We start from the raw sequence: 25722 nt of genomic DNA on the forward strand, positions 1-25722 counted from the left end.
GAATCTTTTTCCAGACAGGATGGGCACTTCAGCTAGTTAATATTACAAAATTTATTTTATTAAATGCCAACACTCCCACCATCCCATTTTGGTTTATCTTGGAGGTCACCCATGTGTGAGAATATGCTGCCTGCTTGTCCTGGGATAAAGCACAGTTACTTACTGTAACGGGTATTTATCCAGGGACAGCAAGCAGATATTCTCACAATCCATCCACCTCCCCTGGTTGGCTTCTTAGTTAGCTTATCTGAACTGAGGAACCGTGTCCCTACATTGGGTGGGAAGGCACTAGCGCATGCGCGGTGCGGGTTATCATGAACTTCCTAAGATATTAAAGTGGCAATACACGTTTGTCCATACCGGGGCTCCATCGTTGACGTCACCCATGTGTGAGAATATCTGCCTGCTGTCCCTGGATAGCACCCGTTATGGTAAGTAACTGCTTTCTGGATCTAGAAACTGTGATGGAAGAAAAGTTGGATATAATGGCGATCACAGAAATGAGGTTCATTGGAAACCATGACTGGAATGTAGTTATACTGGAATAATTTCTTCAGGAAAGACAGGATAGGAACAAAAGGAGGGAGAGTAGCATTATATGTTGACGCTGGGAATGTGGACGCTGCCCCCAGACCTGCGATTTACCAGCTCAGAGACAGTGAGAATGGGAAAAGTGGCCTAGAACGTCAAAAAGCTTCAGGAAATAGGGAACCTTGGATCAAAACTGGCCCTTACAATGCTTAAGTGGGATCTGTTAGGAGAGGAGCAGATAATAATCCCTTCCTGAGGAAGCACATATATTGCGAAACTTGAAGGGAGAACTTGTGTTTCTGGGCTTCCAGGAGCTATTTTAAAGAAAGCATGAGCATTTTATAAAGCTGTGCTGTCTGTCACGTGACCATCCTGTGTTACTTTACCACCAGAAAAGATAAGTTCTTAAAGATATTAGTCACAAGATTGCTTTATTATAACATATAGTGGTATAAGACATAAATAGTGCTATGATGGTCTGATGGCAACCTGTGTTTCGTTTTATACACTCAAACACTGAAGGTTGTGGGTCTGAGCACTATTTAAAATAATATTTTAATGAATATTATAAAATTCACAAAATTGTGACATATGTAGTTATAAAGTCATATTAAAGCCACACAATTGCAGGATCTGCAGGACAAGGAAGAGGCACTGTTGATCAATTTGGAAAGAGGGAATTGTAAATAGTGTTTCCCCGAAAATAAGACAGTCTTATATTCATTTTAGGCCCAAAGAAGGCACTAGGTCTTATTTTTTTTTTTTTTTCATGTACAATGATCATCTTTCCTTTCCTCTACCCCAATTCTTTCTATTTCCTTTCTCTCTCTCTCACATGTGCAGCATCTTTCCTCCCCTCTCACCCATCCCCTTGTGCAGCATCTTTCTATCCCTCCCTCCCATCCCTTGTGCAGCAGAACCCTTGCAGCTTGTATCCCTCCCTTCCTCCCATCTCCCCCACTGTACACCTCTCTGCTGACCCTTCCATCTCTCCCTCGCCAATCGCAAGACCAAAATACCTTGTAACAAACGCAACATTGGCAGAAATTGAGACAGGTTGCTTTGTGGTCTTCTCTCGCCTGGGCGTTCCTCTGCCACATCACTGATGGTGTCATCAGCAACATACCACACCAACACCCAGGCGAAAGAAGGCCGTGAAGCAGTCTGTCTAGAGTGCTGCCGACGTGTCTGTTACAAGGTATTTTGGTCTCATGGCTGGCGGGGGAGATTTTGAAGGGTCTGCAGGAGGTGGGGGGGGAATGCTGCTGCCGGCAACTAGGGCTTATTTAATAATAATAAATTTTATTTTGTATACCGCCATACCCGGGGAGTTCTAGGCGGTTCACATCAATTAATTAAGGTTACAAACAATGAAGTCATTGGAGTTAACAGTTTAGGAATGTACAAGTCATTGAAGTTGACAGAACTATACAAGAGTGGTCAATAGGACGGTAATATTTGTTTACAGGAAAATATAGGCCCATGAAGTTAAGAGGTTAGGAGAGTACAATAAGAAGGAGTAGGTGGAGATTCACGTGCATTGAAGGGAGTTGAAGAAGAAGAGGGTGAGTTAAGGGTTCTTCCATGGAATAAGTGTGTTTTGAGTTTTTTTCTGAAGTCAAGGTAGGTGGGGACGTCGAGCACAATTTGGGCTAGCCATGGGTTCAGTTTAGCCGCCTGGAAGGAGACGGTTTTGTTAAGGAACCTTTTGAAATGACATAGTTTTAGAGAGGGGAAGATGAACAGATGGATTCTGCAGGAGTTCTTATTGTTGTAATTTAGATTGAAGTGTGGGTTGAGGTAGCTTGGGGATATACCAAATAATGTTTGTAGCAGAGGCATGCGAACTTGAATAGGACTCTGGATTCGAATGGTAGCCAGTGCAGTTTGTGGTAGAAGGGGGTGAGGTGTTCCCATTTGTTTAAGCCGAATATAAGGCGGATGGCGGTGTTCTGAATTAGAGAATGACACGGTGAAAAAATTGGTCCCCGTCACCGCCCCGTCCCCGTCTCACCATCCCCGTCACCGCCCCGTCCCCGTCTCACCATCCCCGTCACCGCCCCGTCCCCGTCTCACCATCCTCTTCACCGCCCCGTCACCGCCACTGCCACCCCATTCACCGCCCCGTCACCGCCACTGCAATCCCATTCACTTTTCTTTATTTACGTATAAAGGAAACATTCTTTAAAACTTTAAAACTTAGTTAAATATTAGTTAATAACTATACAAAAACAAAACACGCAGAGAAAAAATTAATTAATATAAATTCCCTGACTTCCCTGCACTGTCCCCCCTTGAAGGTCTGTCCCCATCCTGAAAGCCTGATGCCCCCCCCCGACGTCCGATACATCCCTCCCCCCGAAGGACCACCGACTCCCCAACAATATCGGGCCAGGAGGGAGCCCAAATCCTCCTGGCCACGGCGACCCCCTAACCCCACCCCGCACTACATTACGGGCAGGAGGGATCCCAGGCCCTCCTGCCCTCGACGCAAACCCCCCTCCCCCCAACGACCGCCCCCCCCAGCTTCAAAATGATGCCTGAAGTTACCTTGGGGGTTCTGAGCACTATTAATTTTAATTTATTACAGCACTCCAGAAATATTTTTCTAATTGTTTTAACTTGGAAAAGCGAACCAGGATTGTCTTAATGAAAGGCTTATGTTCTGCACTGCAGCCCTCCTGCCCTCGACGCAAACCCCCCTCCCCCCAACGACCGCCCCCCCCAGCCGACCCGCGACCCCCCTGGCGACCCCCCGACCCCCCCACCCCCCTTCCCCGTACCTTTGGTAGTTGGCCGGACAGACGGGAGCCAAAACCGCCTGTCCGGCAGGCAGCCAACGAAGGAATGAGGCCGGATTGGCCCATCCATCCTAAAGCTCCGCCTACTGGTGGGGCCTAAGGCGCGTGGGCCAATCAGAATAGGCCCTGGAGCCTTAGGTCCCACCTGGGGGCGCGGCCTAAGGCACATGGTCGGGTTGGGCCCATGTGCCTCAGGCCGCGCCCCCAGGTGGGACCTAAGGCTCCAGGGCCTATTCTGATTGGCCCACGCGCCTTAGGCCCCACCAGTAGGCGGAGCTTTAGGATGGATGGGCCAATCCGGCCTCATTCCTTCGTTGGCTGCCTGCCGGACAGGCGGGTTTGGCTCCCGTCTGTCCGGCCAACTACCAAAGGTACGGGGAAGGGGGGTGGGGGGGTCGTGGGGGTCGCCAAGGGGGTCGCGGGTCGGCTGGGGGGGCGGTCGGAGGTTCTTGGGGGGGGGCGGTCGTTGGGGGGGAGGGGGGTTTGCGTCGAGGGCAGGAGGGCCTGGGATCCCTCCTGCCCGTAATGTAGTGCGGGGTGGGGTTAGGGGGTCGCCGTGGCCAGGAGGGTTTGGGCTCCCTTCTGGCCCGATATTGTCGGGAAGTCGGCGGTCCTTCGGGGTGGGGGTGCGAGTGGTCCTGCCGGGGGGGGATGTATCGGACGTCGGGGAGTCGGCCGGGCAAGAGGGCTTGGGCTCCCTCTTGCTCCGATCGCGGGTGCGGGTGGGAGCGCGTGCGAGCGGTCGTTCGGGTCGTTCGGGGGTGCGAGCGGTCCTGCTGGGGGGGTGAATCGGGCGTCGGGCGGTAAATAGCGGTTCCTAGAAGGGGGTACATTGGCCCGCGGGGACAAACCTGTTCACCGTTTCCGCGGTCGGTGAATGGCCTTGTCCCCGTCACCGCAGCGACTGCTAGTTTTCTTCCCCGTTTTCGGCGGTGACCCGCGGCTTAAATGCGGTGGCCGCGGGTAAACCGTCACCGTGTCATTCTCTATTCTGAATCAGTTTTAGTCTCCTGGTGGTTTTCTTCATGGAGCCCAAATAAATGTTGCAGTAATCCAGGATGCTGAGAATGGAGGATTGTACTAACAGGCGAAATGAGTTGTCGTCGAAGTATTTTTTTATGGTGTGGAGTTTCAGAGCACCGAGAAGCTTTTCCTGACAGTAAGATCAGTGTGTTTCTCAAAGGATAGATGTTTGTTTAAGGTGACTTCCAGTATTTTTAAGGTTTGTTCTAGGGGGAAATCCGATCCATTCACTTGTATTGTGGTGTCTTTGATTTTGTCGTTGGGGGTGGTTAGGAAGAATTTAGTTTTGTCAGAGTTTAATTTTAATTTATAGGATAACATCCAGAGTTCTATCTGACTGAGTAAGCTTGATAGAGAGTTGAGCAACTCTGGTGTGAAACAGGTTAGCGGGATGACTATTGTGATATCATCTGCGTAGATGAAGAATTTGAGCTTGAAGCTTTGCAGGAGGTTTGCCAAGGAGACAAGATAGACATTGAACAGGGTGGGGGACAGGGGGGAGCCCTGGGGAACCCCACAGGAGTTGTCCTAGCTGTAAGAGAAAGAGTCATTCTTGAACACCCTGTATGATCTATTTCTAAGGAAACCGTGGAACCAGTTGTGAATTTGGCCCAAGATGCCGATGTGTGCAAGGCAGTCTAGGAGAATAGTGTGGTCGACTCGGTCGAAAGCACTGCTCAGGTCAAGTTGCAAGATCAGGGTGCTGGAGCCCTGGCTGAAGAATGAGTGCAGGTGATCGAGTAGGGAGGTTATGACGGTTTCGATGCTGTAGTCAGAACGAAAGCCTGATTGGTTGTCATGTAAGATATTGAATTTTTCCAGATATGTAGTGAGTTCGGCATTTGCCACCCCTTCTGCTATTTTGGTGACTAGCGGGATGCTAGCGATAGGTCTGTAGTTAGACGGGGCGTTGGGTGGTTCTTTTGTGTTTTTTCTAATTGGAGTTATCGTGATGTGGCCTTGCTCTACTGGGAAATTTCCTGAGGATAGTAAAAAGACCCATGCCAGCATGTTGGCTTTGAAGTGGATTGGGGCAATTTTCATGACATTTGGGGGGCAAGTGTCCATTCTGCAGTAGGAGTTATTATATTTATTGTAGTATTTGCTAAAGGTTTGCCAGTCTATGGTTATGAAATGGTTCCAGCTTAGGTCCGTTCTGGATCCTATGTCAGATTTGGATATGTCTGTGTCATGGAGAATTGGAAAGTTCCCGTGGGGATTGGCTGGGGCAGTTATTGATGATCTTAATTTTTGTATCTTGGAATTGAAGAAATCAGCTAGGGTGTTAGCAGTTAATGTGGATTCTTCCTGGATGTCAGTAAGTGTCTTGAGGTTGTAGAGGTCGTTGACTAGATTGAAAAGATTTCTACTGTTAATTGTAACGTTTCCAATTTTTTGGGCATAGAAATTTTTGCATTTTTCCTTTGTGAAGTTTTTGTAGTTTTTTTATTTTGATCTCCAAGCAGCTCTGTGCTCTTGAGTAGGGCTTATATTAAGACCTGCCCTGAAAATCGTGCTAGGGCAAAAGTGGCATTGTTAAGACTCAAAAGTGAAGGAGGAATTTGTAGAAGCTGATAAAGAAAAGGCTGAATTGCTTAATGAATATTTTTGTTCTGTAACGCCTGGAGTGGGATTGCAGAAGACAGTGATGGGGCCGGATGGTGCTGAAGGAACTTAGCGAAGTTCTAATGGCTCCGCTAACTGACCATTTTAATATGTCTCTAGAGTTGGGAGTAGTACCGGAGGACTGGAGAAGGGCAGATGTGGTCCCTCCACACAAAGGTGGAAGTAAGGAAGAAGTAGAGAATTACAGGCTAGTAGGTCTGGCTTTTGTGGTAAGCAAATTAATGGAAACGTTTTTAAAACAGAGAATGGTGAAGTTTCTGTAATTCATGAATTACAGCACCAGAGGCAACATGGATTCACTAGAGGTATTTGTCAGACAAATCGGATCAATTTCTTTGACTGGGTGGCCAGAGAATAGGATAGAGGATATGCGCTAGATGTGGTGTATTTAGATTTTAGCAAAGCCTTTGACAGTGTTCCACACAGATGTTTAATAAATAGAGTGCCCTCGGGATAGGTCCCAAAGTGACGGGCTTGATCAGGAACTGGTTGAGTGGAAGATGATAGAAGGTAGTGGTCGATGGAGATTGCTCTGAGGAAAGGATGTTACTAGTGGTGTGCCTAAAGGTATTGTTCTTGGGCCTTTTTTTAACATTTTTATAAGTGATGTTGCTGAAGGGCTGTCATAAGAACATAAGAATTGCCGCTGCTGGGTCAGACCAGTGGTCCATCATGCCCAGCAGCCGGCTCACGCGGCGGCCCTCTGGTCAAAGACCAGCACCCTAACTGAGACTAGCCCTACCAGCGCACGTTCTTGTTCAGCAGGAACTTGTCTAACTTTGTCTTGAATCCCTTGAGGGTGTTTTTCCCTATAACAGCCTCCGGTAGAGCGTTCCAGCTTTCTACCACTCTCTGGGTGAAGAACTTCCTTACGTTTGTACGGAATCAATCGAGTAAGGCTTGCCTCTTTGCGGATTATACCAAAATCTACAATAGAGTGGACATCCTGAGTGGTGTGAATAACATGAAGAAAGACCTGGCAAAGTTTGAAGAATGGTCTGAAATTTGGCAGCAAAAATTTAATGCTAAGAAATGCAAGATCATGCATTTGGGCTTGAAAAACTCAAAGGAACGGTACAGTTTAGGGGGTGAAGAACTTATGTGCATGACAGAAGAGCGGGACTTGGATGTGATTGTATGTGAAGATCTTAAGGTGTTAAAACAGGTTGAAAAGATGACAGCGAAAGCTAGAAGGATGCTAGGTGCATAGGGAGAGGTATGACCAGTAGGAAAAAAGGAGGTTGATGCCACTGTATAAGACTTTGAGACCTCATTTAGAATATTGTGTACAATTCTGGAGTCCACACCTTCAAAAAAGATATAAAAAGGATGGAGTCTGTTCAGAGGAAGGTTACTAAAATGGTGCGTGTCCTTCATCATAAGGCGTATGGGGGCAGACTTAAAGATCTCAATCTGTTTACTTTGGAGGAAAGGCGGGAGAGAGGAGATATGACAGTGTCTTAAATACGTATGAGATAAGTCTTTCATTTGAAAAGAAGATCTGGAATGAGGTCATAAGATGAAGTTGAGGCGATAGGCTCAGGAGTAATCTTAAGGAAATACTTTTTTTTTTTTTTTTTTTTTTTTTTTTACAGAAAGGGAGGTAAATGTGTTGAACAATCTCCTGGAAGTAGTAGTGGAGACAGACTGTCTGAATTCAAGAAGTCGTGGGATCTCTTAGAGCAGGGGTGTCAAACTCAAATCACATAAGGGGCCAAAATCTAAAATGCAGGCTAAGTTGTGGGCCAGATTTTTTATTAAGATACTTGCCCCCTCCTTTGCTGATGCGCAGTGTGGGCCCCAGCGCCGGTGGCAGCTTCGATGCTCACAGGACTTCTTTGAGTGGCGGATTAATCACCGGTGCCAAAACCCATGCTGCACGCCAGCAAAGGAGGAGGTTAGTCTTAGTAGAAGTATAGGGATGCAACCTCTCCAACCCCATGCCGGCTACAAAATAAATAAAAAAGACTTTTCCTCTCTTTTAGGTCCTAGTTCACGCTTGCTGTCTAATACCAACTCTGGCAGGATACATATTTCAAATCTGACATATTTAATCACAAAATAAGAACATAAGAACATAAGCAGTGCCTCCGCCGGGTCAGACCACAGGTCCATCTTGCCCAGCAGTCCGCTCCCGCGGCGGCCCAAAACAGGTCAAGACCTGTCTGAATCATCAGAAGGGGCTCCCTTGCCACCTTGGTTTCCCATTTAAGTCCTGCCTTCCTATCGAAGTCCTAGCCCTCCGGTCTTGCACATGCACGACCAGGTTAGTTTATACTCATTTCCTGATTTACTTCCTATACTTGTATTACCTCCCAGCTCCTCCCTCAGTATAGAATTATTTTTTCTACCTTTTGTTATCTGGTCATTTTGCTTTTGGTTCCAGTTTCTCTTTCTGATTTTGTCTTATTTTCTAATTCTCTTTCCAGTGTCTGCTGTCCATTTTTTTTCTCCTCTTCTCTCTTGCTCCAGTCCCTGTCTCCAACATATTGATTTTTCCCTTTCAACTTTTCTCCTTTTTTTCTTTTCTGCCTCTGTCCACTCAAATCTTGCCCTCTTTCTCATCCATCTCCTTTTAAAATTTTCAGCTACCTACCAATTTTCCATCTTCTCTTATTCTGTAGGTCTCCCATTTCCCATCTCATTCCTTTCCCAGCCTCCTATTTCCTTTTATCTCAACTCTCGGTCCAACATTTTGCTCAGTCTCTTTTCTGTTGTTCTTCTTCCCTCTCCCCTGGATGCTGAACAATGAGATGGAAGAAAAAAAAGAGAGATGCTGCATCTCTCTCTCCCTTCCACCCCCGGGCCTAACATTTCTCCATCCCCTTCCATCTCCAGATTCAACTTCTCTCACTTTCTCTTTCTAATTGCCCCCCATCCCATCTGTCTCCCTGTCTGTCTGCCTGCCTGCCTCCCTCCCCCCCAGGTCCACCATTTCTCCCTTTCTCTTCCCAACGGTTCTCCCTTCATGCAATTTTTCCCTCTTTCTCCACACTACCCCAGGTCCAACCTCTCTCCGTTCATCTCGCTCTCTTCACAGCCCGTTGTGCCTTTCCCTCTGGCGCTGGTCAGATGTTGCTGCCGGGCCGTGGAATCTGTTGGCATCGGCGATTTGGGAGTGCTGTGCATGGCTCCTTCTGCTTTTTGCCTGCCGCGATCTGTCTCCAATGATGCGCAACTTCCTGTTTCCGCCCAGGTGGACAGCGGAGGGCAGGAGGGGGAGCCACAAACAGCACTGCTGAGTCACTGCCGAGGCTGGCAGATTTTCCAGCGTGGTGGCGTCGGACCGGTGCGGAGGGGAGGACACGCTGGGCTCAGAAGGGGAAGATTGGGAACATCGCTGTGGGACACATAAAAAGGCCAGGTGAACCGGATTCGGCCTGTGGGCCTTGTGTTTGACACATGTGTCTTAGAGGAAGAGATAATGGTTACTGTAGATGGGCAGACTAGATAGGCCATTTGGCCTTTATCTACCATCATGTTTCTCTGTTTATTGGTTCGTCCGTTCTGTGCGGACTGAGTGCGGGTCTTCTTCCCTCGTGTTTGGGTGCATCTCCATAACACACCTTCTCTAGGGGGCACGCTCACATTCATGTGCATAGATTCTCCAGACTGGAAGCATTGCCTGGTAGTTCATACTGTTCTGCGGCACACCTTTCTTCCAGACTCTAGGGGCTTCGCACCCTTGGTTTGGATCCACTCTAGCCTGGAGTTGGCGTACTCCCTTGCATGATATATTCCTGCTATTGCTCGTCACTGGGTCTGGAGGACAGTGGATCTGTTGGCCTGTCCTTTCAATCTTTCAGGGATTGTGGGACATATCTTGCTATTTCTTCTTTCTGTGCACTAATTTTATGTCCTACCCTAATTTGGAGTGCTGTGGATTTATCTGCTGCTGATGACAAGGAAAGAAACTTTATGTATCGTACCTGATAATGTTCATTCCTTTAGTCATAGCAGATTTAAAAAAGATGCTCTTTCAAGTGAATTATTTTTGTTGCTACAAAAGCCATTCTGTTTCATATTTCACCTGGCCTTACTTTGGCCAGATATTGGGTCTCAAATGCATACATTCTTCATATGCGTATAAAAAAAGGGCATCTTTGTTTTCCTATTTTGTAATATGCAAATGAGTTAGAGGTGTGAAATTGCATTGTGCAGCTAAGCTTGTACGATATTCACTGCTTACACATACTAGAAATGGCCCATCAAAATGGACACTAAAGCTGATAATCCTTCATTCATGTTGTCAACCTGCAGCCTGGCCAATATGTTGCTTGCATGTATGATGACAATTGGTGGATTGGAAATACCTCTAAAATCTCTTCAAAACACAATGTTGCCTTAACTTTTTGCAACCACAAGGTACTGCTCGATCCTTTCATTGGATCATTAAAAAAGATACTGCATGGGTTTCAGAGAAACACTTTTATGGTTCTTCAAGCTCCAATGACTCCTCAACTGGAAGGCAATACAGCTATTTACGAACTGTGTTGTCCAATATTGACAGTAAATTTAAGACCTTGTACATGGCTAGCTGTATGATCAGCATTTGAAGTGATTGATTGTGAAGCACAATTTGTTGTTGAAATTTACACTTTACCTCACCATACTGTTTGATCACATTAATTTTTTGTCCTAAAAAATTAGTTTAGCCACAAATTTCCAATTCAGTTTCTCTCATTATTCTAGTGTCTGTCTACATATCCAACATATTTTAACATTAAACGCAAGCTGAAACCTTGGTGTACTTTCAGGCCTATTTTAAGCTATTAGTAATAGGAGTATATGGTGCAGTGGTTGGAGCTACAGCCTCAGCATCCTGGAGTTGTGGTTCAAATCCCATGCTGCTCCTTGTGACCCTGGGCAAGTCACTTAATCCTCCATATCCCCAAGTATGTTAGATAGATTGTGAGTCCACCGGGACAGACAGGGAAAATGCTTGAGTACCTGATTGTAAAACCGCTTAGATAACCTTGATAGGCGGTATATAAAAATCCTAAAACTTGTAAAAATAATAAAAACAGGTCAAAAATGTGACAATAAGTTTTATAACCCAAAATTGCTCTTAATTGGTGCAAGAAAGAGATTATAGGATGTAGAATTGTAATATAATATGTTAAATATATGGGGGCCGCTGAAAAGTTCTCAGCCCAACTGACAAAGTTGGGACAGCCTCTATTGAGGCTATACATTTAGTCCAGCAGCTTTCATTTTCTTTCATTCTTTCAGGAAAATATGGAATGAAAAAAGTGCAAAATTGCTGGACTAAGTTTACAGCCCTCAATGGAAAGTAGCCAGTCTTTGTTGGTTGGGCTGAGAACTTTTCAGTGGCCAATTGCAGGTAAAAATTTGCCTAAAACTTTTTTCCAATAATCTTAATATTTATCTCATAAAAGCGCAATGTACCTAAAAATTTATGGGACAGTAACTAGCCATTATCTCTTCCAATTCCTAAAATCTGAGCACTATTATGCTTTCTGTTCAGGAGTTATGTTATGGCAAATGTTTATTTGCCTATGCATTCCACAACAAACTTTTTCATCAACTTTGTGGTCCTCCAGTGATACACCAAAGCATGATCTGAGGGGTAGATTTGGATTCAGTACATACGTTTGTACTAGAAATATGACCTTTCCTTTCCTTTTCAACAGCAGCAGATGAATCCAGAGACTAGTGGGATAATACACATCTACCAGCAGGTGGAGATAGAGAACTGAATAACAGGTAGTCCCATTAGTTGGCACACTCTCTGTATCCTCAGTATTCTCTATCTCCCAGCAGGGGTAGTCGCTTTTCCAGTAGCTCCTGGATTCTGGCTGGTTGTTTATTCTTCTGTTGAGATTTTTCTCTTCAGTAAGATTGGGGTGATTGGCTGTGCGGTGCCATCTTTGGGAGTTACACCTGGGCCCCCCCAGGTCCCTGCTTCACCCTCCTCTCCTTTGGGATTGAGGCTTTCTTTCCTGGTCCTGTAATTTTTCTTCTTTCCCCCTCCAACTTAAAAAAAAAAAAAAAAAAAGGGACCAGAGTATTGTTGCTAGTCGGTTCTGTTTGTCAGTTCCTCTCTGCAACTACCAGCTTAGACAACAGTCACTTCGGGTAAGATCTTGTTTTTCTGAATTGGGTGCATGGTGTTAGGTCTGCCGGTCTGCTCACGAGTATTTAGCTGCCTCGTGGTGTGTGTGAGTTGCCTGCCTGATTGCCTTTGTTCGACGGTTTGTCCCTGGGAGTTATGGTGGCAGAGGCTGTGAAAAGGTGTTCCCGCTGTGGTAAGCGGAGAACGCCTTCGGGCCTCTGTTCAGCGGGCTGCTCCGACACCGTGGGGGAGGAGGTGCAGGTCGTGCCTGAAGTTTCCCGCGCATTTGAGCTCCGGCCTGATTCTCCTGCTCGCGCGGCCGCCGACGTTCCGCTTCAGCACACTTCGGCGGTTTTGCCGGCGGTCAGCGGTTTATCGGCTTCTTCTTGTGCTGGGCCGGTTTCTGGGCAAGGGAATGTTTTTCCATTCGCGGCTCCTGTTAATCAGGTGGCTTTATCCCCGGAGTTTGTGATGTTGCTACACAGGCCTTTTTGCTGCAAAACTCATAGCCTGCGCTGCCACGGGAGAATTCTATTGCCCTGTCTCCTGTACTGCCTGCCGGTGGACCTCCTTTGGTGGCTCAAGCGGCAAAGCGGCGCAGAGTGGCGGCTTTGGATGGGGATGACCCTTCGTCCGGCTCAGCCTTGTCGCTGGATCTTCCAGAAGTTTTGGAGGATGGGGAAGTTGCGGATTTAGAGCTTGAGGATGCGCTGTCTAGGGAAGTAGATGATCCTACAGTGCTCCATCTATTTCATAGAGAGGAATTGCCAGCTTTTATTTCTAAGGCGCTCCAGGGCCTTCATATCTCACAGCTGGATCTGCAGGCGGCGGGCTCGGCTAATCCTCTCATGGCTGGCACGAAAAAGCCTGCTAAGGCTTTCCCTGTCCACGAAGCGATGCACGAGCTGATTTCGGCTCAGTGGGTCACTCCGGAGGCTGGTCTCCGCGTGGCACGGGCTATGCGCCAGTTGTATCCCATTTCGCAGGACGAGCTGGACAAGTTTACAAACCCAAAGGTGGACGCTTTGGTAGCGGCGGTTACTAAAAAGACTACTTTGCTGGTCGAGGGCGATATAGCGCTCAAAGACATCCAGGATAGGAAGATTGAATCTTCTCTTAAGATGTCCTTTGATGTCGCGGCAGTTACCTTGCAGGCGGTGGTGTGTGGTTCCTATGCGGCACGAGCCTGTCTTCAATGGGCGCAAGATATGGCGGATAAAATGATGGAGTCAGGGGTTTCTGTTCCGGCCGACTTCCCGGATTTGGAGACGGGTCTTGCGTATGTGGCGGATGCACTCTATGATGTTATTCGCGCTTCGGCTAAGCAAATGTCTCTTTCTGTGGTGTCTCTGAGATCCTTGTGGCTCCGTCGCTGGGCGGCAGATGCGGCTTCCAAGCTTCGCCTGATGAGACTTCCCTTTAAGGGTCGTTTGTTATTTGGGGATGATTTGGATAGGTTGGTGAAGGATTTTGGTGATTCCAAGACCCAGCGATTGCCGGAAGATAAGCCTAGAGCTCCATTGAAGTATTTGGCGGCCAGGAATCGTTTAGGGATGTTAAACGATATAGTCCAGGGAAGCCGTCTTTTCCACCGGCTTATGGTGCTTCTTTTCCTTCTAGACCTTGGTTTCCGCAAAGGAATTCCTTTCGTCCTTCCAAACCCCAGTCTACCCAGCCCGCCTGGACCCCGGCAGTGCGTAATCCCCAATGACGGGAGGTCGGCTCTCTCCGTTGGGGCCATTGGGGGTCGGCTGTCTTCCTTTCTGGCGGAGTGGGCCAAAATCACGTCCGATCAGTGGGTTTTGGACGTTATTCGAGACGGTTACAAGTTAGAATTTTCCTCTCCCGTCGCAGATTCTTGCTTGGTCTCCCCTTGTTCTGGGGCCAAAAGAGATTCGGTACGGAGCACTCTTCAGGTCATTGTGGAAATTGGGGCCGTCGTGCCAGTGCCTCCGGCGGAGCGGGGGCAGGGTCGATACTCCATTTACTTCGTTGTGCCCAAAAAGGGGGGCTTGGTCAGACCGGTCTTGGATCTCAAGAGGGTCAACAGATTCCTTCGGGTCCAGCATTTCAGGATGGAAATGGTGCGGTCGATGATAGCGGCTGTTTAACCGGGGGAATTCCTTACGGCTCTCGACCTCAAGGAAGCCTATCTGCACATTCCAATCTGGCCGCCGCATCAGAAATTTCTTCGTTTTGCGATCCTGGGCCAGCACTATCAGTTTCGGGCCCTGCCCTTTGGCCTCGCCACGGCTCTGCGGACATTCTCCAAGGTCATGGTGGTGGTGGCAGCCTTCCTTCGCCAGGAAGGGATTCGGGTGCACCCTTACTTGGATGACTGGTTGATCAGAGCGTCTTCCAGGCAGGACAGTTTGGCAGCTACCCGCAGGGTGATCTCCCTTCTTCAATCCTTGGGGTGGGTCATCAATTTTCCAAAGAGTTCCCTTCTCCCGTCTCAGTCGTTGGAACACCTGGGAGTGCTGTTCGACACGACGGTAGGGTAAGTGTTTCTTCCCAAAGACCGGGGGGAGAAGTTGCAGTCTCAGGTTCGCATGCTTCTCCGGTCGCCCAGACCGAGAGTGTGGGATTATGTTCAGGTTCTGGGCTCCATGGTGGCCACGCTGGAAGTTGTGCCTTGGGAGCGCTTTCACAAGAGAGCGCTGCTGCAGTCTCTGCTCTCTTGATGGTCCCCGGTGTCTCAGGACTACAATCGTCGTCTGCAGTGGACGCCGCAGGCATCCTCCAGCATGGCTTGGTGGCTCAGCGATTTCAATCTGTTCAGGGGCATGCCTTTGGCGACTCCGGCGTGGATGATAGTTACCACGGATGCTAGTCTCTTGGTTGGGGAGCTCTCTGCCTTCAATCCTCAGCGCAAGGAGTCTGGTCTCCGGAGGAGGCTCAGTGGCCCATCAATCTTCTGGAACTGAGAGCGGCCAGGCTCGCGTTCCAAGCGTTCCTGCCCATGATTCGGGACCGCCCGACGAGGGTTTTTTCAGACAGTGTCACGGCGGTGGCGTACATCAACAAGCAAGGCGGTACCTGAAGTCTTCAGCTGGCAAACGAAGCGCTCCTGCTCCTTCAGTGGGCGGAACTTCATCTTCCTCTGCTTTCGGCGGCTCACATTGCGGGTCAGGAAAATGTTCAGGCGGACTTCCTGAGCAGAAATCTTCTGGATCCCGGAGAATGGAAGCTCTCCGATCAGGCGTTCGCCCTCATAGTGTAACGGTGGGGTCTCCCGGACATGGACCTCATGGCCTCGTCAAGCAATGCAAAGCTTCCTCGCTTCTTCAGCAGACACCGGGAACAGGCGTCGGAAGGAATAGACGCGCTAACTCTTGCTTGGCCTCCGGGTTCTCTGCTGTATGTGTTTCCTCCATGGCCGATGATAGGTCGGGTGTTACATCGCATCTCTCAGTTTTCCGGCACGGTGATCCTGGTGGCTCCGGATTGGCCGCGTCGTCCGTGGTATGCGGACCTGATGCTTCTGTCTGCGGGCGATCGGTTGTTGTTTCCGGTGACTCCGGACTTGCTCTCTCAGGGCCCAATCCTGATGGAAAATCCGTCCCACTTTGGTCTTACGGCCTGGCTCTTGAAAGGTCGCGGCTGAGGCGTAAGGGTTATTCCGAACAGGTTATTTCGACTCTGCTGCGCGCAAAAAAGCGATCCACCTCTGCCTCTTATGCTCGTGTCTGGCGAGTTTTCGATTCTTGGTGTGTGGCTCAGGGTCGGTCGCCCTTCCAGGCTTCTCTCTCCACCATTCTTTCCTTTCTTCAAGAGGGGGTGACCAAGGGATTGGCTTCTAATTCTCTCAAAGTTCAGGTGGCCGCTATTGCTTGCTATAGGGGCCGGTTGTCTGGTTCTTCTCTTGCATCCCAACTGGATATCGTTTGCTTTCTCAAAGGGGTTCAGCATATTCGGCCTCCTGTTAAGAAGGTCTGTCCGGAGTGGTACTTGGGGAGTTGCAAAAGCCACCGTTTGAACCTCTGAAAAGCGCTACTCTAAAAGATGTCACGTTGAAAGTGGTTTTTCTGGTTGTTCTGGCTTCAGCCAGGCGGGTGTCTGAGTTGCAGGCGCTATCTTGCAGAGATCCTTTTTTGAGAATTTCGAGTTCCGGTGTGTCGGTTAGGACTGTTCCTTCGTTTCTTCTGAAGGTTGTCTCCCCTTTTCATGTGAACCAGTCTCTCTTCCTTCCGGCTTTCCGGAAGGAGGACTGGGGGGAACGTTTCTCTTCTCTGCGTTTGCTGGATGTCTGTAGGATTCTCTTGCATTATCTCCAGATTACTAATGATTTTCGTCGTTCCGATCACCTTTTTGTGTTGTTCGCAGGCCGCAACAAGGGTATGGTGGCGTCCAAGGCTTCTATTGCTCATTGGGTCCGGGAGGCCATTGCGTCTGCTTACTTGACGTCGGGTAAGCGGTTGCCGGACCAGCTCCGTGCTCATTCCACTAGGGCGATGTCTACCTCTTGGGCAAAGTCCAGGGGGTTTTCTTTGGAGGAGATTTGTCGTGTGGCTACTTGGTCTTCTCGGAATACGTTTTCGAAACATCGGTTGGATGTGGCTGTTCGTGCGGAATCTGCCTTTGGGGCTTCGGTTATTGCGGAGGCGGCGTTCGCTTCCCACCCGACTTGAGGACTGCTTTGCTACATCCCACTAGTCTCTGGATTCATCTGCTGCTGTTGAAAAGGAAGGAAAAATTATGTTCTTACCTGTTAATTTTATTTCCTTTAGACGCAGCAGATGAATCCAGAGTCCCACCCTGGTTCTTTATTGGTTCTTTGCTCACTGTGTGTTGGTTGTGGGTTTTCCGCGGTTTGTTTGAGTTGGTAGTTGTGTTCTCATTTCCTGTTTGTGATATTTGTTGTGGGAAAGAAGTTTTTTACGTATGGACCTTGTTTCTGGTTCCGGATGCTTGGGCAAGGAGCAATACTGAGGATACAGAGAGTGTGCCAACTAATGGGACTACCTGTTATTCAGTTCTCTAGCTCCACCTGCTGGTAGATGTGTATTATCCCACTAGTCTCTGGATTCATCTGCTGCATCTAAAGGAAAGAAAATTAACAGGTAAGAACATAATTTTTCCTTAGCTTGGTTGAGCAGTTATCCTTTCCAGAACCTGAAATAAGTTGATGTTTTTTCATCATCCATGGAATAAAAATGGAAAAAAGTGGTCCCAATAACAAGGCACCCGACTTTGGAAAAAGTTGAGATCCAGCTCTAAGACTTTGCACATATTCATTGTATGTCTAATTGTACTTCCAGTAAAAATTTCATCATCTTCTGAGATGGTCAAGTGGGCAAGCCTAGACCACTTGACATGGAATGCCCATTTACTTGGTCAACACAAAGAGAGGGATCCTATTGTACAGTTTTAGACCTAAAAGTGAACAAGTTGCTTCAGATCAAACCCTTCTGGATTGAATCGCTGTGCATGAACATAAGGTTGGGAAAATTTCTTGCTTCCCTGGACATTAAGGAGGTTTTTCATATTATTTTCTGGTGTCCACATTAGTGCTTTGCAGTTCTGGGAAGCACTTTGTTCTGAGCAATGTCTATGGACCTGGCTATGGTCTCCCGGACCTTCTCCAAGATCATGGTAGTAGTGGTGGTCTTTCTGAGCAAGGAAAGTATTGGAGTTCATCTCTATGGGGGTGCTGAAGTTATCAGCCCAAATCAAGAAGGGAATGAATGACATGAAGCCATGAAACTTACAAGTTATTCCACATAGTCATCCTTAAGTTCAATACACTTGGACATGTCAAACTTTAGAAACAATGTGTCAAGTGTATTGAACTTAAGGATGACTATGTGGAATAATCATCATTTGCCAGACTTGTAAGTAGGTGCATTGTCTTAGAAAAAGAGAACTCCTCCTTTCCTCTGCTTCCATCTCCTTTTTTTCTTTCAGTGCCTCTTTTAATTAGTACAGCAAGTTACAGTAGTATTCTTTGTTAACTGGTCCCTTGGAAGATGGTCATTACAGCACCTTCCTGATCCAAAACATTGTGGTCATGACCTTTCCTGCTGAATTTTGGGTCTTGAATTTCCTTGGCTTTGGAGAACCTGAGTGCTGCTATTGTATGGACTGTTTTTTCTCAGGATCATAATGGTGTAACAATGTTTCATCAACAGTAACTAGTAATTCCAAAACATTGGTAGCATCTTGATGAAAATGCTGCAAAATCAACTTGGGAGGAAGAAGTACTGTTTGTTTTCTAAATGTTCCTTCTGTTTTTGTTATGAGAAATACTGACTAACCATGGAGCATACCGTTTACGTCAGTTCAGTTCAGGGTCCTGTATCTCCACTTGCTGGGAAATGGTCATAACCCACAAGTCTCTGGATTCATCTGCTGCTACTGAAGGGAAGACAATTTATCACATAAGACATAATTTTTCCATGCTGCAAGGATAATGTGTTTGGGTAGGGGAGGAAGGCATAATTTTTGGAGAGTGTAGGCAGTGGTGTATGGGTACAAGGGAAGGGGGTAGCGTGCGTATAGCTAACGGAAGAGTGGGAAGAGGTAGGGGTGTTTGGAAAGGAGGAGGGGTGCTGGTGCCCCCACCAACATGGCACCTGGGGTGGACCGATCCCCCCCTTATATACTACTGAGTGTAGGAACACATTACATGCAGTGGATAGAAGAAGATGCAAGTGGACAAGGCTTGAAAGGGAAGGGCAAGCCTTGTTATAAAGTACTGCTCCTTGTTTAGTAAATCAAACTAGTATATGGATTAAATCAGTGGTCTCAAACTCAAACCCTTTGCAGGGCTGAATTTTAGATTTGTAGGTACTTGGAGGGCCTCAGAAAAAAAATAGTTAATATCTTATTAAAGAAATGACAGTTTTGCATGAGGTAAAACTCTTTGTAGTTTATAAATCTTTCCTTTTGGCTAAGTCTTAATAATATTGTCATTTATAGCTAAAGAGACATATGATCAAGAAACTGTTTTATTTTACTTTTGTGATTTTGATAAACATACTGAGGGCCTCAAAATACCTGGCAGGCCGCATGTGGCCCCCGGGCCGCGAGTTTGAGACCACTGGATTAAATTGTTTTCAAATATGATTGTATACATTTTTTCCCCTTTTTTGCTCAGCCTCCTAACATGTCTATAAAAAAATAACATTCATTTTTGTCCATAAAATAATTTGACACATAATCTAAAGAAATGGGTGCTGCTATTCTGCATATCACTGAAATTTCATTTATGAATATGAAAATAAAATGTTGATGTTTGGAATATGTTCAAATAGCTACATTTGTCTACTTTTTTTTTTTTTCTTTCTTTCTTTTCAAAGATTCTTGGATATCTCAGTCAGCTTCTTTTCCCAGGAATCAGAAGCAACCTGGTGTGGATTCCTTATCCCCTGTGGCCTCGCTTCCAAAACAGGTTTTCCAGCCTTCTGCCCAACAGCAACTTCTTAAACCTATTAAAGTTACTTGTGCAAACTGTAAAAAACCTTTACAGAAGGGGCAGACTGCATATCAGCGAAAAGGATCAGCACACCTTTTTTGTTCAACTACCTGCCTTTCATCATTCTCGCATAAACCTGCTCCAAAGAAGCTCTGCACTATGTGTAAAAAGTAAGGATTGCACTTTCCAGCTTTTTGCCATTGACTAGCTATTTCATATTTGTCTTGTGTGTGTACTAAATATATATAGATATCTATATATGCTTTATGCGTGTGAATAAAATGCTTTTAACAAATTCTACACTACTACATGCCCTCTGCCAAACTTTTAACAGATTTGTGCATTGGTAAAAGGTTTGCCAAGGGTTTTGCCTATAGGCTGCTTCCTTATGCTGTCCCCCCTTAAACTTCTATGCCCTGTTTCTTACATTCTCTTTCCTCCCTCACCAGTTGCAGCATCTTCCCTTCCCTTCTCTATTTCCAGGTCCCTCTGCAGCAGCTGCAAGTAGTGGGTCCCCATTCCTTCCCCATCGTTCAAAGTTTTTCTGGTCTTACACAGCAGTTTCAGCGCTGGCAAGGGTCTCCATGTAGAGGTTGACAACCAGATTGTGTTCTCTACCAGACAGGAAATGCATCACAGGAACTCCAGTGTGATAACACTTCTTTTGGGCTGAGTGTAACTTGTCAGCATGCCTCAGTATGGGCCTATACAGGAAAGCTAATTAGCTAGCTAGTTTATTAATTTATTTTTTTATACCGTTCTCCCAGGGGAGCTCAGAATGGTTTACATGAATTTATTCAGGTGCTCAAGCATTTTTCCCTGTCTGTCCCAGCAGGCTCACAATCTATCTAGTGGAGGGATTAAGTGACTCACCCAGGATTACAAGGAGTAGCGTGAGTTTGAACCTACAACTTCAGGGTGCTGAGGCTGTAGCTTTAATCACTGCGTCACACTTTGCATCACTCTCTCTGGCACTGAAACTGCTTTGTAGCATCAGGTAAAGGTTTAAATGAAAGAAAGGAAAGAGACTCTGCTTGCAGTTGCTTCCAGGGGGACTGGGGAAGATACTGGAATCAATGTGAATAGTGAAAAGTCAGTAGACTTGCATATAACATAGAAACATAGAAACAGATGGCAGATAAGGGCCAAGGCCCATCAAGTCTGCCCACCGCAATAACCCTCCCCTACCTTTCCCTGTGAAGAGATCCCACATGACGATCCCATTTTGTCTTAAAAGCAGGCACGCTGCTGGCCTCAATTACCTGTAGCAGAAGATTATTCAAGCGATCAACCACCCTTTCGGTGAAGAAGTATTTCCTGGTGTCACCGTGTAGTTTCCCGCCCCTGATTTTCCATGGATGCCCTCTTGTTGCCGTGGGGCCCTTGAAAAAGAAGATATCCTCTTCCACCTCAATACGGCCCGTGAGATATTTGAACGTCTCGATCGTGTCACCCCTTTCTCTGCGTTCCTCAAGTGAGTACAGCTGCAATTTATTCAGCCGTTCCTCATACGGGAGATCCTTGAGTCCCGAGACCATCTGGGTGGCCATTCGCTGAACCGACTCAAGTCTCAGCACATCTTTGCGGTAATGTGGCCTCCAGAATTGTACACAGTATTCCTGATGGGGTCTCACCATGGATCTATACAAAGGCATAATGACTGCGGAGTTACGGCTGACGAAACTCCTACGTATACAACCTAAGATTTGTCATGCCTTAGATGAAGCTTTCTCCACTTGCTTGGCAGTCTTCATGTCCTCACTGATGATCACCCCTAAGTCACGTTCTGCTACAGTCCTCGCTAGGATCTCACCATTAAGGGTGTAAGTCTTGCATGGATTTTGGCTGCCAAGGTGCATGACTTTACATTTTTTGGTATTGAAACTTAGTTGTCAGGACCTGGACCAGCGCTCCAGTAGGAGTAGGTCGTGCACCATACTGTCAGGCATTGAGTTATCCACAGGCACTGTTTTTTTGTCTGTTGTGTTCTTGCCTAATACATTGCATAGTTTTGCGTCATCGGTGAATAGCATTATTTTACCTCGAAGCCCCTCGGCCAAGTCCCTTATGAAGATGTTGAAAAGGATCGGGCCCAAGACCGAGCCCTGCGGCACTCCACTGATCACTTCCGTCGTTTCGGAGGGGGTGCCATTCACCACCACCATCTGAAGCCTACCTCCAAGCCAGTCCCCAACCCATGCTGTCAATGTGTCTCCCAATCCTATAGAGCTCATCTTGCTCAACAACCTGTGGTGTGGTACGCTATCGAATGCTTTGCTGAAGTCCAAGTATACGATGTCCAGGGACTCCCCAACATCCAGCTTCCCCGTCACCCAGTCAAAGAATCTGATTAGGTTGGATTGGCAGGACCTCCCCTTGGTAAATCCATGTTGACGGGTATCTCGTAGATTCTCCTCGTTCAGGATCGTATCCAATTGGCGTTTGATTAGAGTCTCCATTAGCTTGCTCACTATTGATGTGAGACTCACCGGTCTGTAGTTTTGCAGCCTCCGTCCTGCATCCTTTTTTGTGGAGTGGAATGACGTTAGCCGTTTTCCAGTCCAACGGGACTCTACCTGTACTAAGGGAGAGATTGAAGAGCACGGATAGTGGTTCCGCCAAGACATCACTAATCTCCCTGAGTACCCTGGGGTGTAGATTGTCTGGCCCCATTGCTTTGTTAACCTTGAGATTAGACAGCTCACAGTGGACAGTGCTGGGCGTAAACTCAAAATTACGAAATGGGTCCACCGGGCTATCCCTTGTCTGCAGCTGAGGGCCAGATCCCAGCACCTCACGGGTGAAGACTGAGCAGAAGTATTCATTTAAAAGTTTAGCTTTTTCGGAGTCCGATTCTACATAGTTCCCGTCTGGTTTCCTAAGGCGTACTATCCCGCCTGTGTTTCTGTTTCTGTCGCTAATATATCTGAAGTAGGATTTATCGCCCTTCTTGATGTTCTTCGCTAGATTCTCCTCCATTCGGAGTTTGGCCTCTCTGACCGCTGTTTTGATGGCTCTTGACTTGGTCAGATAGTCTTCTCTAGATTCCTGCTTCCCTGAGTGTTTGTAAGAGATGAACGCTCTTTTCTTTTCTTTTATGAGGTCTGAGATCTCTGCAGAAAACCACTGTGGCTTATTTTTTCTTCGCCGTTTACTTACCGGTTGGTTGCTTCTTGTATGATAGCTTTCAGAGTTGACCACATTACTTCTACATTATCTGTTTCTGCTCGGTTTAGTAGCACCTGATGGATGAAATCCCCCATGCCCTCGAAGTTGGTGTCCTTGAAGCTGAGGACCTTGGTTAATGTGTTAGATTTGGCAAAACCTTTCCTTAGATTGAACCATACCATGTTGTGGTCACTGGAGGCCAACGTGTCGCCCACCGAGACCTCTGTCACACTTTCTCCATTGGTAAGTATCAGGTCCAGTATTGCCCGATCCCTTGTTGGCTCCAATACCAGTTGCCTGAGTCTTGCTCCCTGAATAGAGTCTAATAGCCTCCTGCTGCTGCTGGTCGCAGAGGAAAGTGTGGTCCAGTCCACACCAGGCATATTGAAGTTACCTAACAATACTGTGTCCCCACGCAAGGTGATATTCTCTATATCTCTCATTAATTCCATATCTAAGTCATCCAGTTGTCTTGGGGGTCTGTATACCACACCAAGATACAGGCATTTGTCCTTCCCCCTGGCCAAATTCACCCAAAGGGATTCCCCTGTGTACCTGACCTCTGCGATTCTGGTGACTTTAATGTCATCTTTGATATATAGTGCTACCCCTCCTCCCATTTTGCCCTTCGTGTCATGGCGAAGTAAGTTGCAACCCGGTATGACCATGTCCCAGCCGTGGGAGTCCGTGAGCCAGGTCTCGGATATCGCCACCACATCCAGGTCAGCGTTCCTCATTTCCGTCTCTAATTCCAGGATTTTGTTTCCCAAACTGTGGGCGTTGACGTACATTGCCCTCCATGTTATATGTTTGCTATTCTCCTGTGGGGATATTCCCGCTTGAGCTACTTTGACTCCCTTAGTGCAATTTGCTATGTGTGTCCTTGGACTGGGAGAATTCCAACTATGTGGAATCATTTTTGTTCCTTACTGAAGTTTTATGGAACTACATTCACTATATCTTGAATGCATTCAGTTTCATCTGATCTTGGGCAGCAGGATAAAGTTTGGTAGATAGAGGAGCAAGATGGCAGCAGGAAGTATAAAATAGTGCACTCCACGTTAGTGTGGCTGTAATTTTATTCATACCTGCTTTTCCAATCCAGGATCCATTCAGGAATTATCCCAGGACAAGCAGGCAGCATATTCTCTACATGTGGGTGACGTCATCTACGGAGCCCCGACGCGGACAGCTTTTCAAGCAAACTTGATTGAAGATTTCAAGTTTGCTGGTGCTGCACCGCGCATGTGTGTGCCTTCCTGATCCACTAGAGGGTGCATCCCCTCCTCATGGTCTTCAGTTCTTAGTTTTCTGCAGAGCCAGAAAGCCCTGTCTCTCTTCTCTGCGTTCTTCTAAGTGCCTTTCTAGCACCGCAACTTCTTTAATTTGTTAGGGAGTCGCTGTGCGTTTGTTGATTGATCGTGTATTTTCTTTGTTTAAAAAAAAAAAAAAGGACTTTTTATTGTGTTTCTGCTGGTTCCACCTGCAGGTCCTTGGGCCTCAGCCATGCTGCTAGGCCTCGTTTGGCTGCAGCTGTATTTTCTTCTTCCCTGGCCTCTCTCTGGGCTCACCTCGTGTGAGCAGAATGGCCGGGACCCTTTTTCCTTCATTGGAATCGGACTGAGTAGCATTGATCCCCGGTAAGTCTTTATTTCTTTCTTTCTAGGTGCGTTACCTCGGTAACGCTACCGGCTGCGTCTCAGGCATTCCAGGCATTGAGTGCAGTCGTGCCAGCCTCTACGAGACCTTTGAAGCGTGCCTCCTTTCATGGGAATATTCATCTCAAGGTTGCCCTTTATGGAGCGCACTGCTGCACCTTCATTACCAGTTTCATTGGTACGGTGCTGACTTCTGAACCTCAACGGATCGGTGTGCCTCGACGTCGTCTGGGGCTTTGTACCTTCGATGTCTGCTGCGGCTGTGTGCTCTGCGTCGCCTGAGGCTTGTGCTTCGACGTCGCCTGAGGCTTGTGCCTCGACGTCAACTGAGGCTGGGGGCCTCATCGTCGGCTGGAGCTCTGTGCCTCATCATTGACCGAGGCTTTGTGACTTGACGTCGTCTGGGGCTTTGTGCCCTTTGGTTGGCTGTGGCCTTGTGCCTCGACGTCGACTGGCTTGGTGCCGCAACGTCGCTGGGGGTTTTATACCTTGGCGTCGGCTGAGGCTTTGGGCTGAGGCGTCGACTGCGGTTTTGTGCCCCGTTATCGACAGGGGCTTAGTGTCTCGACGTCGACTGAGGCTCTGTGCCTAGACGTCTTCGGCTCCTATTCGAGAGGGTCTCCCGCTTTCTCTTCGGTTCATTCCGGGCAGACGTGCCGGAATCTTGTAGTACGGAGTTTGGTCTCCTGGAGGAGACTCTCTCCCTGCTCCGGCTCTATTGCTCCCGCCATGCATCGTCTCGCTTGGCGCAGAGTGTGGCTGGGGATCCGAACCTCCAGGATCGTCTCGCCACTTTTACTTGCGTGAGTACTGCGCTTCTTGAGGCCTCTCTTGTGGCGGCCACTAACCGCCTCTCAGAACGCGACCGGTCCTTCGCCTATCTGGATGCCTTCAGCTGAATCCCTTCTGCCTTGGTGGTCTGGACTCCTTCTCCGGAGGGGCCTTCCGGATACCTTTCCCGTGTTCTCTCGGCCTCCTTCGCAGCGGCCGCAATAGCTGCAGCTGCGCCGGGTTATGGTCCAGCTGCCGGCTTCGGCGACTCCTGGCTGTCTTTTTGACTATTCTCGCATAGCCTCCGGGCTGCTCTCCTTCTGGGGATTCCTCCCCTCCCTTCGGGAGGGGTGTCTCCATGTCTACGCATCAGGAGTATAGTCTCGCCTCTGTGGGTTGGGCGTTTTCATCTGCGTCTGGTCCTGGCCCTTCGTGACCTGCACTAGTTTCTAGTCTGGGAGCGGTTCAGCCTCTGTCTGCCCCAGACTCGGGAGTCCGTCAGGGCGGACCTGAACCCAGTTTGTCTGCGCTCCTTCTTGTCTCGGCCTCAGGGGGAGGACCTTGTTTGTCCTCTGTCCTCGGTCCACCTCCGGTCTTTTCTGCCTCTGCCTCGGCAGGCCACCCATCTGCGCCTGAGTCAGCTGGTGTCTC

At 47.7% G+C, this 25722-nt stretch overlaps 1 protein-coding gene across 1 annotated transcript in view; it reads left to right on the forward strand.

Moving 5' to 3' along the window:
* ZMYM2 (zinc finger MYM-type containing 2) overlaps positions 1–25722 on the forward strand; it is a 537976-nt gene that overhangs the window by 99527 nt on the left and 412727 nt on the right. The window contains 1 exon segment of the mRNA XM_033950396.1: positions 19359–19644. Within this exon segment, the coding sequence (XP_033806287.1) occupies positions 19359–19644 (286 nt within the window).

This window comes from Geotrypetes seraphini, chromosome 6 (assembly GCF_902459505.1).
Source record: "Geotrypetes seraphini chromosome 6, aGeoSer1.1, whole genome shotgun sequence".
Taxonomy (NCBI): domain Eukaryota; kingdom Metazoa; phylum Chordata; class Amphibia; order Gymnophiona; family Dermophiidae; genus Geotrypetes; species Geotrypetes seraphini.